Source organism: Bombina bombina, chromosome 6, assembly GCF_027579735.1.
Source record: "Bombina bombina isolate aBomBom1 chromosome 6, aBomBom1.pri, whole genome shotgun sequence".
NCBI classification, from domain to species: Eukaryota; Metazoa; Chordata; class Amphibia; order Anura; family Bombinatoridae; genus Bombina; species Bombina bombina.
In genome coordinates, this window is record NC_069504.1 from 444018 (window position 1) to 458364 (window position 14347).

General features: G+C 43.0%; 1 protein-coding gene across 1 annotated transcript in view; it reads left to right on the forward strand.

Annotated features, from left to right (window-relative positions):
• SBF1 (SET binding factor 1) overlaps nucleotides 1–14347 on the forward strand; it is a gene marked incomplete in the record, with an annotated part of 739370 nt that overhangs the window by 195160 nt on the left and 529863 nt on the right. Inside the window, 2 exon segments of the mRNA XM_053716293.1 lie at nucleotides 1203–1325; nucleotides 2363–2473. Coding sequence (XP_053572268.1) covers nucleotides 1203–1325; nucleotides 2363–2473 — 234 coding nt within the window.

The window sequence follows — 14347 nt, forward strand, 5'->3', positions numbered from 1 at the left end:
GTTGTTTTAGACAGTTTTTTTTTATTATAAACTTCAGACACCTCTGCACCTTGGCTTTTCCTTTCTCTTCCTAACTTCGGTCGAATGACTGGAGTGGGAGGGAAGGGAGGAGCTATTTAACAGCTCTGCTGTGGTGCTCTTTGCCTCCTCCTGCTGACCAGGAGGTGTATATCCCATAAGTAAGGATGATGATCCGTGGACTCATCGTGTCTAAAAAGAAACAAATTTATCAGGTAAGCATACATTTTCTTTTATGCTTACCTGATAAATTTTCTTTTTTGGAATGATGATGGCTGACAGGTGCCACCAATTTCATTGTTTGGGCATCAGTTCTAATGACACCTCTATAGACCCTGATTTGTCTTTCCTGCCTATTTGTTTCCTATTCTCTACTCAGCTATACATAAAACTGAGAGAAGGGAGGTGGGAGGGATTTTAATCTCTGATATGGGGCTATTGACCTCCTCCTAGTGGCAGGAAATATACCCCATATGTTATATAAATACTAGAGCCTTCATTAGTGTGCCCCTGTGAGCTGTGGTTTTGGATGATTTGGGGGTTCTACTTGCAGGAGGCTGCTCCTAGTCTATAATCTTGGGAAACCTCTATTGCAGTTTGTTTGTAGTTAGGGTTTATGTAGGATATTGCTTTAGCTCATTACAGTTCATCTGTAGAATAGCAACAAGGTCTCTAGATGGCGATTTCTAATCGGGCAGAGAGTTCCCAGTGACCTAACATACCACCTATTCAGAGAGGCTTACCATCTCTCCTCCATCCCGCATCCGAACCAAGCTAATACATGTACATGAACTGCCTGAATCACTGCTGAAAATACAACCGATGTAACAAGCTACCCCAACCTTATGTCTCTGCACCCTAAACCTATAGACTGTGAGCTCTCCGGAGCAGGGCCCTCTTCCTCCTGTGCCAGATTTGTTTAGTCTTGTTATGTTTTGTATTGTATCACAAATCTTTGTCATTGTATACCCCTATCATTGTACCAAGCGCTATGGAATTTGGCGGTGCTATACAAATAAATGATAATAATAATAATAATAATACCCAAAAATAAAAGTAAGTGGAGAGATTTACTTGTTACAGACAATAGATAAAGGGAACGCACCCAGTACATTAGGGTGTCAGGGGCTGGCATTGGCTTATAGGTACAAAGACTTCATTCGACTTCTCTCCGTATGTTTCAGTCGCTCAGGGACCAGCGAGATGGCGACTCAGAGGACAACCTGCCCTTGTCAACTTCAGCTCAGCTCTTTGCGCCTAAGACTCTGGTTCTGGTTTCACGTCTGGATCATCCCGAAGTCTTCAGAGTGAGTTTTTTTTTTGTCTTGATGCACTAAACCTTATGCGACTGCATATAGGTGTGACAGTAATTACTAGTGCATACGTAGGTGTAACAGGAAGTACTAGTGCATACATAGGTGTGACCGTAAGTACTAGTGCGTACATCGGTGTGACAGTAAGTACTAATGCATATAGGTGTGACAGTAAGTACTAATGCATATTGGTGTGACAGTAAGTACTAATGCATACAGCAGTGTAACAGTAAGTACTAGTGCATACGTAGGTGTAACAGTAAGTACTAGTGCACACGTAGGTGTGACAGTAAGTACTAATGCATACAGCAGTGTAACAGTAAGTACTAGTGCATACGTAGGGGTGACAGTAATTACTAGTGCATACGTAGGTGTGACAGTAAGTACTAATGCATACGTAGGTGTGACAGTAAGTAGTAATGCATATAGGTGTGACAGTAATTACTAATGCATATAGGTGTGACAGTAAGTACTAATGCATACAGCAGTGTAACAGGACGTACTAGTGCATACGTAGGTGTAACAGGAAGTACTAGTGCATACGTAGGTGTAACAGGAAGTACTAGTGCATATGTAGGTGTGACAGGAAGTACTAGTGCATACGTAGGTGTGACAGGAAGTACTAGTGCATACGTAGGTGCGACAGGAAGTACTAGTGCATACGTAGGTGCGACAGGAAGTACTAGTGCATACGTAGGTGCGACAGGAAGTACTAGTGCATACGTAGGTGCGACAGGAAGTACTAGTGCATACGTAGGTGCGACAGGAAGTACTAGTGCATACGTAGATGCGACAGGAAGTACTAGTGCATACGTAGATGCGACAGGAAGTACTAGTGCATACGTAGATGCGACAGGAAGTACTAGTGCATACGTAGATGCGACAGGAAGTACTAGTGCATACATAGGTGTGACAGGAAGTACTAGTGCATACGTAGATGCGACAGGAAGTACTAGTGCATACGTAGGTGTGACAGGAAGTACTAATGTATATGTCGGTTGAGCCTTTGTGTAACATTTCTCTTCTTGCAGGACTCCTTGGGTCTAATTTACACCATACACACAGATAGTCTTAGCGTCTCTTTGGAGACGGTCATTGGAAATCTGCTAACTTGCTATGTTCCTGTTGCCGGAGGATCCCAGGTCAGTGCTGCCTCTAGGGCAGAAGGAGGGTTTGGCACCAGTTTCTTTTAGTACGTTGTTTATGCTCACCAGGAAGAATGGTTTTATTGGGAAGTGTATGTGTGACCATACTGTATGTTTATATCTAGATGTCTGTGTTACTGTCATGTGACTTCATGTTGTCTTTCTCTCCCAGTCTGCCCTGGAGCAGGATACCATGGTATGCACTGCAATATTAATACACACCAACACATACATTCCACCAGCTCTTTTGCACTTTGTTTTTCAGACTGCAGGGTGACTGTTTTGCTACAGGTAGAGTGCCAAGTGTACTATTAGTGCTGAATAAGGAAGCAGGCCAGAATGCTGTGAAATAAGATAACAATTTTGATAAGTTAATGTCTCCTTAATTGTGGTGATAATAAGACAGATCATTGCAATCACACACAGGAGGAACTTCATCTCATTGGGTGACAAAACCCTTTGTGTAAGGTGTGTTAGCAAAGCTTCCTAACTGTTAAATCCTTTGTTCTACTGAGAAGCAGCTCTAAAAACAAATCTGGCATGTTTCTGTGTAGAGTTAAAGTCCCTGTTCAGTATTTGGCATAATATGGGTTAATTCTCATGCTACGTATGTGCACCCACACTTATTATATATTGTTTCCTTCTTAATATAAGGAGTCCACGGCATCATTCTTTACTGTTGGGAAATACTGAACCTGGCTACCAGGAGGAGGCAAAGACTCCCCAGCCAAAGGCTCAAATACCTCCCCCACTTCCCTCATCCCCCAGTCATTCTTTGCCTTTTGTCACAGGAGGTTGGCAGAGAAGATACGGAGCAGTTCCTTATGGAGGGTATCTACCCTTCGCTATGGGACTGGAGTTTTAAGTAGTCTTGTCAGCCTTTCAGTGAGAGCATTGACAAATGTTACAGTCTGGAGATGCAGGGAGAGTGTTTCTGCGAATCCATCCAGACTCTTATTAACCCCTTAATGACCGGACCATTTTTTCAATTTTCTTACCCTTAATGACAATGGCTATTTTTACATTTCTGCAGTGTTTGTGTTTAGCTGTAATTTTCCTCTTACTCATTTACTGTACCCACACATATTATATACCGTTTTTCTTGCCATTAAATGGACTTTCTAAAGATACCATTATTTTCATCATGTCTTATAATTTACTTAAAAAAAAATAATAATAAAATATTAGGAAAAATTGGAAAAAAACACACTTTCTCTTGTTAAGTGTATCCAGTCCACGGATCATCCATTACTTATGGGATATTCCCCTTCCCAACAGGAAGTTGCAAGAGGATCACCCACAGCAGAGCTGCTATATAGCTCCTCCCCTCACTGCCATATCCAGTCATTCTCTTGCAACTCTCAGCTAAGATGGAGGTCGTAAGAGGACTGTGGTGTTTTAGACTTAGTTTATTTCTTCAATCAAACGTTTGTTATTTTTAAATGGTACCGGAGTGTACTGTTTATCTCAGGCAGTGTTTGGAAGAAGAATCTGCCTGCGTTTTCTATGATCTTAGCAGAAGTAACTAAGATCCTTTGCTGTTCTCACATATTCTGAGGAGTGAGTTAACTTCAGAGGGGGAATAGCGTGCAGGTTTTCCTGCAATAAGGTATGTGCAGTTAAAATATTTTTCTAGGGAAGGAATTTGCTAGAAAATGCTGCTGATACCGAAGTAATGTAAGTAAAGCCTTAAATGCAGTGATAGCGACTGGTATCAGGCTTATTAATAGAGATACATACTCTTATAAAAGTGTATTTTAAAACGTTTGCTGGCATGTTTAATCGTTTTTTTTTATATATGTTTGGTGATAAAACTTATTGGGGCCTAGTTTTTTCCACATGGCTGGCTTGATTTTTGCCTAGAAACAGTTCCTGAAGCTTTCCACTGTTGCAATATGAGTGGGAAGGGCCTATTTTAGTGCTTTTCTGTGTAGATAAAAATACTGACAGAGACATTCAGCTTCCCTCTGCATGATACAGGACATCTCTGAAGGGCTCAAAAGGCTTCAAAGTCGTGTTTGAGGAGGGTAACAACTACAGTAGACCTGTGGCAGTTGTTGTGACTGTGTTTAAAAAAACAAACAAACAAAAAAAACAAAACGTTTTTGTCATTTATTATTCTGTTTTTGTTATTAAGGGGTTAATCATCCATTTGCAAGTGGGTGCAATGCTCTGCTGACTTGTTACATACACTGTAAAAATTTCGTTAGTGTAACTGCCTTTTTTCACTGTTATTTCAAATTTGGACAAAATTTGTGTTTCTTAAAGGCGCAGTAACGTTTTTTATATTGCTTGTAAACTTGTTTTAAGTGTTTTCCAAGCTTGCTAGTCTCATTGCTAGTCTGTTTAAACATGTCTGATACAGAGGAACCTACTTGTTCATTATGTTTGAGAGCCATGGTGGAGCCCCATAGGAGAATGTGTACTAAATGTATTGATTTCACCTTAAACAGTAAAGATCAGTCTTTATCTATAAAAGAATTATCACCAGAGGGTTCTGTCGAGGGGGAAGTTATGCCGACTAACTCTCCCCACGTGTCAGACCCTTTGCCTCCCGCTCAGGGGACGCACGCTAATATGGCGCAAATTACATCAGGGACGCCCATAGCGATAACCTTGCAGGCCATGGCTGCAATCATGAATAATACCCTGTCAGAGGTATTATCTAGATTGCCTGAATTAAGAGGCAGGCGCGATAGCTCTGGGGTTAGGAGAGATACAGAGCGTGCAAATGCTGTAAGAGCCATGTCTGATACTGCGTCACAGTATGCAGAACATGAGGACGGAGAGCTTCATTCTGTGGGTGACATCTCTGACTCGGGGAAACCTGATTCAGAGATTTCTAATTTTAAATTTAAGCTTGAGAACCTCCGTGTATTGCTTGGGGAGGTTTTAGCTGCTCTGAATGACTGTAACACAGTTGCAATTCCAGAGAAATTGTGTAGGCTGGATAGATACTATGCGGTGCCGGTGTGTACTGACTTTTTTCCTATACCTAAAAGGCTTACAGAAATTATTAGCAAGGAGTGGGATAGACCCGGTGTGCCCTTTTCCCCACCTCCTATATTTAGAAAAATGTTTCCAATAGACGCCACTACACGGGACTTATGGCAGACTGTCCCTAAGGTGGAGGGAGCAGTTTCTACTTTAGCAAAGCGTACCACTATCCCGGTTGAGGACAGTTGTGCTTTTTCAGATCCAATGGATAAAAAATTAGAGTGTTACCTTAAGAAAATGTTTATTCAACAAGGTTTTATTTTGCAGCCCCTTGCATGCATTGCGCCTGTCACTGCTGCGGCGGCATTCTGGTTTGAGGCCCTGGAAGAGGCCATCCATACAGCTCCATTGGAGGAAATTATTGACAAGCTTAGAACGCTTAAGCTAGCTAACTCATTTGTTTCTGATGCCATTGTTCATTTGACTAAACTAACGGCTAAGAACTCCGGATTCGCCATCCAGGCGCATAGGGCGCTATGGCTTAAATCCTGGTCAGCTGACGTGACTTCAAAGTCTAAGTTACTCAACATTCCTTTCAAGGGGCAGACCTTATTCGGGCCTGGCTTGAAGGAAATTATTGCTGACATTACTGGAGGCAAGGGTCATACCCTTCCTCAGGACAGGGCCAAATCAAAGGCCAAACAGTCTAATTTTCGTGCCTTTTGAAATTTCAAGGCAGGAGCAGCATCAACTTCCTCCGCTTCAAAACAAGAGGGAACTGTTGCTCATTTCAGACAGGCCTGGAACCCTAACCAGTCCTGGAACAAGGGCAAGCAGGCCAGAAAACCTGCTGCTGCCCCCAAGACAGCATGAAGGAACGGCCCCCTATCCGGAAACGGATCTAGTGGGGGGCAGACTTTCTCTCTTCGCCCAGGCGTGGGCAAGAGATGTTCAGGATCCCTGGGCGTTGGAGATCATATCTCAGGGATATCTTCTGGACTTCAAAGCTTCTCCTCCACAAGGGAGATTTCATCTTTCAAGGTTATCAGCAAACCAGATAAAGAGAGGCATTCCTAAGCTGTGTGCAAGACCTCCTAGTAATGGGAGTGATCCATCCAGTTCCGCGGACGGAACAGGGACAGGGGTTTTATTAAAATCTGTTTGTGGTTCCCAAGAAAGAGGGAACCTTCAGACCAATCTTGGATCTAAAGATCTTAAACAAATTCCTCAGAGTTCCATCATTCAAAATGGAAACTATTCGGACCATCCTACCCATGATCCAAGAGGGTCAGTACATGACCACAGTGGACTTAAAGGATGCCTACCTTCACATACCGATTCACAAAGATCATCATCGGTTCCTAAGGTTTGCCTTTCTAGACAGGCATTACCAATTTGTAGCTCTTACCTTCGGGTTGGCCACAGCCCCGAGAATCTTTACAAAGGTTCTGGGCTCACTTCTGATGGTTCTAAGACCGCGAGGCATAGCGGTGGCTCCGTATCTAGACGACATCCTGATAGAGGCGTCAAGCTTTCAAATTGCCAAGTCTCATACAGAGATAGTTCTGGCATTTCTGAGGTCGCATGGGTGGAAAGTGAACGTTGGAAAGAGTTCTCTATCCCCACTCACAAGAGTCACCTTCCTAGGGACTCTTATAGATTCTGTAGAGATGAAAATTTACCTGACGGAGTCCAGGTTATCAAAACTTCTAAATGCTTGCCTTGTCCTTCATTCCATTCCACGTCCGTCAGTGGCTCAGTGCATGGAAGTAATCGGCTTAATGGTAGCGGCAATGGACATAGTGCCATTTGCGCGCCTGCATCTCAGACCACTGCAATTATGCATGCTAAGTCAGTGGAATGGGGATTACTCAGATTTGTCCCCTCTACTAAATCTGGATCAAGAGACCAGAGATTCTCTTCTCTGGTGGCTATCTCGGGTCCATCTGTCCATGGGTATGACCTTTCGCAGGCCAGATTGGACGATTGTAACAACAGATGCCAGCCTTCTAGGTTGGGGTGCAGTCTGGAACTTCCTGAAGGCTCAGGGATCGTGGACTCAGGAGGAGAAACTCCTCCCAATAAATATTCTGGAGTTAAGAGCAATATTCAATGCTCTTCTAGCTTGGCCTCAGTTAGCAACCCTGAGGTTCATCAGATTTCAGTCGGACAACATCACGACTGTGGCTTACATCAACCATCAAGGGGGAACCAGGAGTTCCCTAGCGATGTTAGAAGTCTCAAAGATAATTCGCTGGGCAGAGTCTCACTCTTGCCATCTGTCAGCGATCCACATCCCAGGCGTAGAGAACTGGGAGGCGGATTTTCTAAGTCGTCAGACTTTTCATCCGGGGGAGTGGGAACTCCATCCGGAGGTGTTTGCTCAACTGATCCATCGTTGGGCAAACCAGAACTGGATCTCATGGCGTCTCGCCAGAACGCCAAGCTTCCTTGTTACGGATCCAGGTCCAGGGACCCGGGAGCGACGCTGATAGATGCTCTAGCAGCTCCTTGGTTCTTCAACCTGGCTTATGTGTTTCCACCGTTTCCTCTGCTCCCTCGACTGATTGCCAAAATCAAGCAGGAGAAAGCATTGGTGATTCTGATAGCGCCTGCGTGGCCACGCAGGACCTGGTTCTCAGACCTAGTGGACATGTCATCCTTTCCACCATGGACTCTGCCTCTACCTTCTAATACAAGGTCCTTTCAATCATCCAAATCTAATTTCTCTGAGACTGACTGCATGGAGATTGAACACTTGATCCTATCAAGGCGTGGCTTCTCCGAGTCAGTCATTGATACCTTAATACAGGCACGAAAGCCTGTCACCAGGAAAATCTACCATAAGATATGGCGTAAATATCTTTATTGGTGTGAATCCAAGAATTACCCATGTATTAAGGTTAGGATTCCTAGGATATTGTCCTTTCTCCATGAGGGTTTGGACAAAGGATTATCAGCTAGTTCTTTAAAAGGACAGATTTCTGCTCTGTCTATTCTTTTGCACAAGCGTCTGGCAGAGGTTCCAGACGTCCAGGCTTTTTGTCAGGCTTTGGTTAGAATTAAGCCTGTGTTTAAAACTGTTGCTCCCCCGTGGAGCTTAAACTTGGTTCTTAAAGTTCTTCAAGGAGTTCAGTTTGAACCCCTTCATTCCATTGATATTAAACTTTTATCTTGGAAAGTTCTGTTTTTGATGGCTATTTCCTCGGCTCGAAGAGTCTCTGAGCTATCTGCCTTACAATGTGATTCTCCTTATCTGATTTTTCATGCAGATAAGGTAGTTCTGCGTACCAAACCTGGGTTTTTACCTAAGGTGGTTTCTAACAAGAATATCAATCAAGAGATTGTTGTTCTATCATTGTGTCCTAATCCTTCTTCGAAGAAGGAACGTCTCTTACATAATCTGGACGTAGTCCGTGCCTTGAAGTTTTACTTACAAGCTACTAAAGATTTTCGCCAAACATCTTCCCTGTTTGTCGTTTACGCTGGACAGAGGAGAGGTCAAAAAGCTTCGGCAACCTCTCTTTCCTTTTGGCTTCGGAGCATAATTCGCTTAGCCTATGAGACTGCTGGACAGCAGCCCCCTGAAAGGATTACAGCTCATTCTACTAGAGCTGTGGCTTCCACCTGGGCCTTTAAAAATGAGGCCTCTGTTGAACAGATTTGCAAGGCCGCGACTTGGTCTTCGCTTCACACCTTTTCAAAATTTTACAAATTTGATACTTTTGCTTCTTCGGAGGCTGTTTTTGGGAGAAAGGTTCTTCAGGCAGTGGTTCCTTCCGTTTATTCCTGCCTTGTCCCTCCCATCATCCGTGTACTTTAGCTTTGGTATTGGTATCCCATAAGTAATGGATGATCCGTGGACTGGATACACTTAACAAGAGAAAACAATTTATGCTTACCTGATAAATTTATTTCTCTTGTAGTGTATCCAGTCCACGGCCCACCCTGTCCTTTTAAGGCATGTCTAAATTTTAATTAAACTACAGTCACCACTGCACCCTATGGTTTCTCCTTTCTCCTCTTGTTTCGGTCGAATGACTGGATATGGCAGTGAGGGGAGAAAGAGAAATAAATTTATCAGGTAAGCATAAATTATGTTTTTTCTAACTTTGACCCCCAAAATCTGTTACACATCTACAATCACCAAAAAACACCCATGCTAAATAGTTTCTAAATTTTGTCCAGAGTTTAGAAATACCCAATGTTTACATGTTCTTTGCTTTTTTTGCAAGTTATAGGGCAATAAATACAAGTAGCACTTTGCTATTTCCAAACCACTTTTTTTCAAAATTAGCGCTAGTTACATTGGAACCCTGATATCTGTCAGGAATACCTGAATATCCCTTGACATGTATATATTTTTTTTTAGAAGACAACCCAAAGTATTGATCTAGGCCCATTTTGGTATATTTCATGCCACCATTTCACCGCCAAATGCGATAAAAAAAAAAAAAAAAAAGTTCACTTTTTCACAAACTTTAGGTTTCCCACTGAAATTATTTACAAACAGCTTCTGCAATTATGGCACAAATGGTTGTAAAAGCTTCTCTGGGATCCCCTTTTTTCAGAAATAACAGACTTATATGGCTTTGGGGTTGCTTTTTGGTAATTAGAAGGCCGCTAAATGCTGCTGCGCACCACACGTGTTTTATGCCCAGGAGTGAAGGGGTTAATTAGGGAGCTTGTAGGGTTAATTTTAGCTTTAGTGTAGTGTAGTAGACAACCGCAAGTATTGATCTAGGCCCAAATTGGTATATTTTATGCCACCATTTCACCGCCAAATGCCAGCAAATAAAAAAAAAACTTTACATTTTTCACAGTTTTAGGTTTCTCACTGAAATTATTTACAAACAGCTTGTGCTATTATGGCAGAAATTGTTGTAAAAGCTTCTCTGGGATCCCCTTTGTTCAGAAATAGCAGACTTATATGGCTTTGGCGTTGCTTTTTGGTAATTAGAAGGCCGCTAAATGCTGCTGCGCACCACACGTTAATTATGCCCAGCAGTGAAGGGGTTAAATTAGGTAGCTTGTAGGGAGCTTGCAGGGTTAATTTTAGAGATCAGCCTCCCACCTGACACATCCCACCCCCTGATCCCTCCCAAACAGCTCTCTTCCCTCCCCCACCCCACAATTCTTCCCGCCATCTTAAGTACTGGCAGAAAGTCTGCCAGTACTAAATAAAATAGTTTTTTTTTTTTTAGATAAAAATAATAAAATATTTTAGCTGTGATGGACCCCTGCCTTAGCCCCAACCTCCCTGATCCCCCCCTCCAGCTCTCTAACCCTCTGCCCTACCTAATTACCGCCATCTTGGGTACTGGATGCTGTCTGCCAGTACCCAGTTTGGCCCCAAAAACCAAAGTATTTTTATTTTATTTTTAACTTAAAATTCTTTCTGTAGTGTAGCAGCCCCCCCCACAATACCCCCACCCCTCCCATATCCTTTTATATTTAATTTTTAATTTTTTTTTTACCTTTTTCTCCCTTTCTGCCCTCATTCATTGGTATCAGTGTGGCTAATGCGTGCACGCGCGCCCCGTGCACACGCCCCATGCACGTTCACATGCACACGCGCCCGCATTGTGCATCGTGCACACGCATCGCGCACGCGCGCACGCTCCCTCACACCTGGACAACGGCACCATCGCTACCAGTGCAGAGAGGGCCACAGAGTGGCTCTCTCTGCATCGGAGGCTTGTAAAGTGGTATTGCAGGATGCCTCCATATCGAGGCATCACTGCAATACCCTCAGAGCTGCTGGAAGCGATTGTACCACGTACCAGGTATGTCAGTTGTCGTTAAAGGGACACTGAACCCAAATTTTTTCTTTCGTGATTCTGATAGAGCATGAAATTTTAAGCATCTTTCTAATATACTCCTATTATACAATTTTCTTCATTCTCTTGGTATCTTTATTTGAAATGCAAGAATATAAGTTTAGATGCTGGCCCACTTTTGTTGAACAACCTGGGTTGCCCTTGCTAATTGGTGGATAAATTCATCCAGCAATAAAAAAAGTGCTTTCAAGAGGCTGAATCTAAAAAAAAAAAGCTTAGATGCCTTCTTTTTCAAATAAAGATAGCAAGAGAACGAAGAAAATTGATAATAGGAATAAATTAGAACGTTGCTTAAAATAGCTGTTCTATCTGAATCATGAAAGAAAACATTTGGGTTCAGTGTCCCTTTAACAGGTCCTAAGCAATCCATACATGTACTACTGATTGATACTGCACATAGAGGCACCTCTGTAGGTCTTCCTTTCTTCAGGAAAGCATCTGATTCAGACGAGCCTTTCCAGAGAGCAGCCACAGGGTCTTCTTGTTTGAGCACAAAGAGACTTATTTTACAGAGACTTTTGTAATTATATATGGTCTGGTTGTTCAATTTCTTTTTAATGACACGATGAGTCCACGGATCATATTAATTACTAATAGGATATTCACCTCCTGGTCAGCAGGAGGGGGCAAAGAGCACCACAGCAGAGCTGATAAATATCACCTCCCTTCACTCCCAACCCAGTCATTCTCTTTGCCTGCGTGGCAAAGTGAGGTGTTAGAAAATAATTTTCAATCAAGAGTTTATTATTTTTAAGGTGGTACAGGATTGTGTTGCTTTATCCTACGGCGTAGCCGTAGTCCATATCAGTCTCTACAGTAGAGCTTTGGTGGCTTTAGAGTAATGGGAACTTGTGGGACATAATTCTCACTGCGCCTCCCATATTTAATACTGCCCTACTTTCCTAATGTCTGAGGGATATGACTCAGTATTTATTTTTCTGCAGGTCGATGTGAGGAAGAGGACCTCTCAAACCTGTGAACTGCCTTACTGTCGGGCAGTATTATGAGGTAAGTGCTTTTTTTCTTTTTCTGGGGAAACAATCAGAGCTCAGAAAAGAGTGGGCACTCACTACAACCTTATATATTACAAAGGGCTTCACTGTAAGGGGCACTTTATTCATATGGCGCTATCTCTCATGGAACAAGAGGGAGTGTTAGACAGCAATATGTTGGGCTGCAAGATGGACACTGGAAGGGCTGGTCTGAGCGCTGGGGAGCACTAGAGTCTTTTTCCTTTCTAAGGGTTACTTTAATGCCTTTTATAAGTCACTGTGGAGGGTATTAGGAGTCTTTAGTGGTTCCTTCTCCTCGGGGTTAATTTTTCCCCAGGAGAAGACATTTGAGTTAGGTCACGCCCACGATGGACAGTTCTGCCTTTCCCGCGCGCGCCTATTCTTGCATCCTCAGAGGAAGTCAGTTTGACCTGCAAGAGAGGAGTCTCCGGTCTGTGTTTGTCTAGGTCCGCATGTTTGCTACTGTTTACATGCGCTCCTAGGACCGGGCTGCTTCGGTCGTTTCCTTGCATCAATCCAGGATCATCCGTTGCGTTGGGGGAACTTCCTGGTCTTATTAGGAGTAAGGTAGGCGCCTCAGCAGGGCTGCTGAGGTGTGGAGGTGACTGGGGGGTTAGTTCTATTTGTTATTACTTGCTATTCAGTGCGCAGTAAAAAAAAGTTGTGCTTTTAAAATTTAAAGGTACAGTATCGTTTTTTTTTAATATTACATTTTTTTAATTAAATTTCAAGTTTTTGTATCAGGACCTTACTAAGTGTGAGCAATTATGGATCAAGGGACTTTGCAAAATGTTCCTTGCTCTTTGTGTTTCAATGCTTTTGTGGAACCACCATTACCTTTCTGTCCTACTTGTATTGAGAGGACTATAAGTTATAAAGATAAGATTTTTTTCTGAGCCAACTTCTTCTAAGGGGGGTGTTGTTCATGATTCTAATGATGAGGTACAATGTATGCCGCAACTTTCTCCTCAAGCGCTCCAAGTGTTACTGCCCTCACAAGCAGTGCCCTGCATCTCCTCTGTAACTATTGGAGTTACTTTAAAAGACATCACATCTCCCATGTCTTCCACAATTTCTGATGCGCTGTCTGCTTTTCCCATGTTGCAGGGTAAACGTAAGAGGCAGACAAGCCATTCTGTAAGCGAGGTTTCTGATGCAATTGTTGCGGTTTCGTAGTCCTCTCAGATGCCTGTGGAGGAAGAAGCCGCGGTAGCGTCTGACGGAGAGGTTTCAGATTCAGAGGGGGTACTCCCTCTCGCTGATACTGAAGTGGTATCTTTTAGATTTAAGCCGGAACACCTCCATCTATTGCTTAAGGAGGTTTTAGCTACTTTAGATGATAGCGACTCCATTGCGGTTGTCCATAAGAAATCCAGTAAGTTGAACAGATATTTTGAGGTTCCTTCCTCGACTGATGTATTTCCGGTTCCTGACCAAGCTTCTGAGATTATTGTTAAGGAGTGGGAGAGACCAGGTATTCCTTTTTCTCCATTTCCTATTTTCAAGATGTTGTTTCCCATAGCCGACTCTATCAAGCAAGCTTGGCAAACAGCTAAAGTGGAAATTGCCCCTTCCACCTTAGATACTAAGAGAACTACTGTTCTCATAGAGGATAGTTGTGCTTTCAAAGATCCTATGGACAAGAAATTAGAGGGCCTACTCAAAAGGATGTACGTACACCAGGGTCTACAATGGCAACCTGCCGTGTGCATTGCTACCGTCACCAGTGTGGCTGCATATTGGTTTGACGCCCTGTCTGATGCTATCAGAACAGAGACATCCTTGGATGAGATTCTAGATAGGATAAAGGCTCTCAAATTAGCGAATTCCTTTATCACAGATGCTTCCCTTCAAGTTATCAAACTGGGAGCTAAGATAACAGGTCTTTCTATTTTGGCCCGCAGAGCCTTATGGCTGAGGTCTTGGTCTGCGGACGTCTCCTCCAAGTCCAAACTTTTGGCTATTCCATATAAGGGAAAGACCTTATTTGGTCCTGGTCTATCGGAAATTATTTCTGACATCACGGGAAGTAAAGGTAATTTTCTCCCCCAGGATAAGAGAAATAAGACGATGGGGCGCCA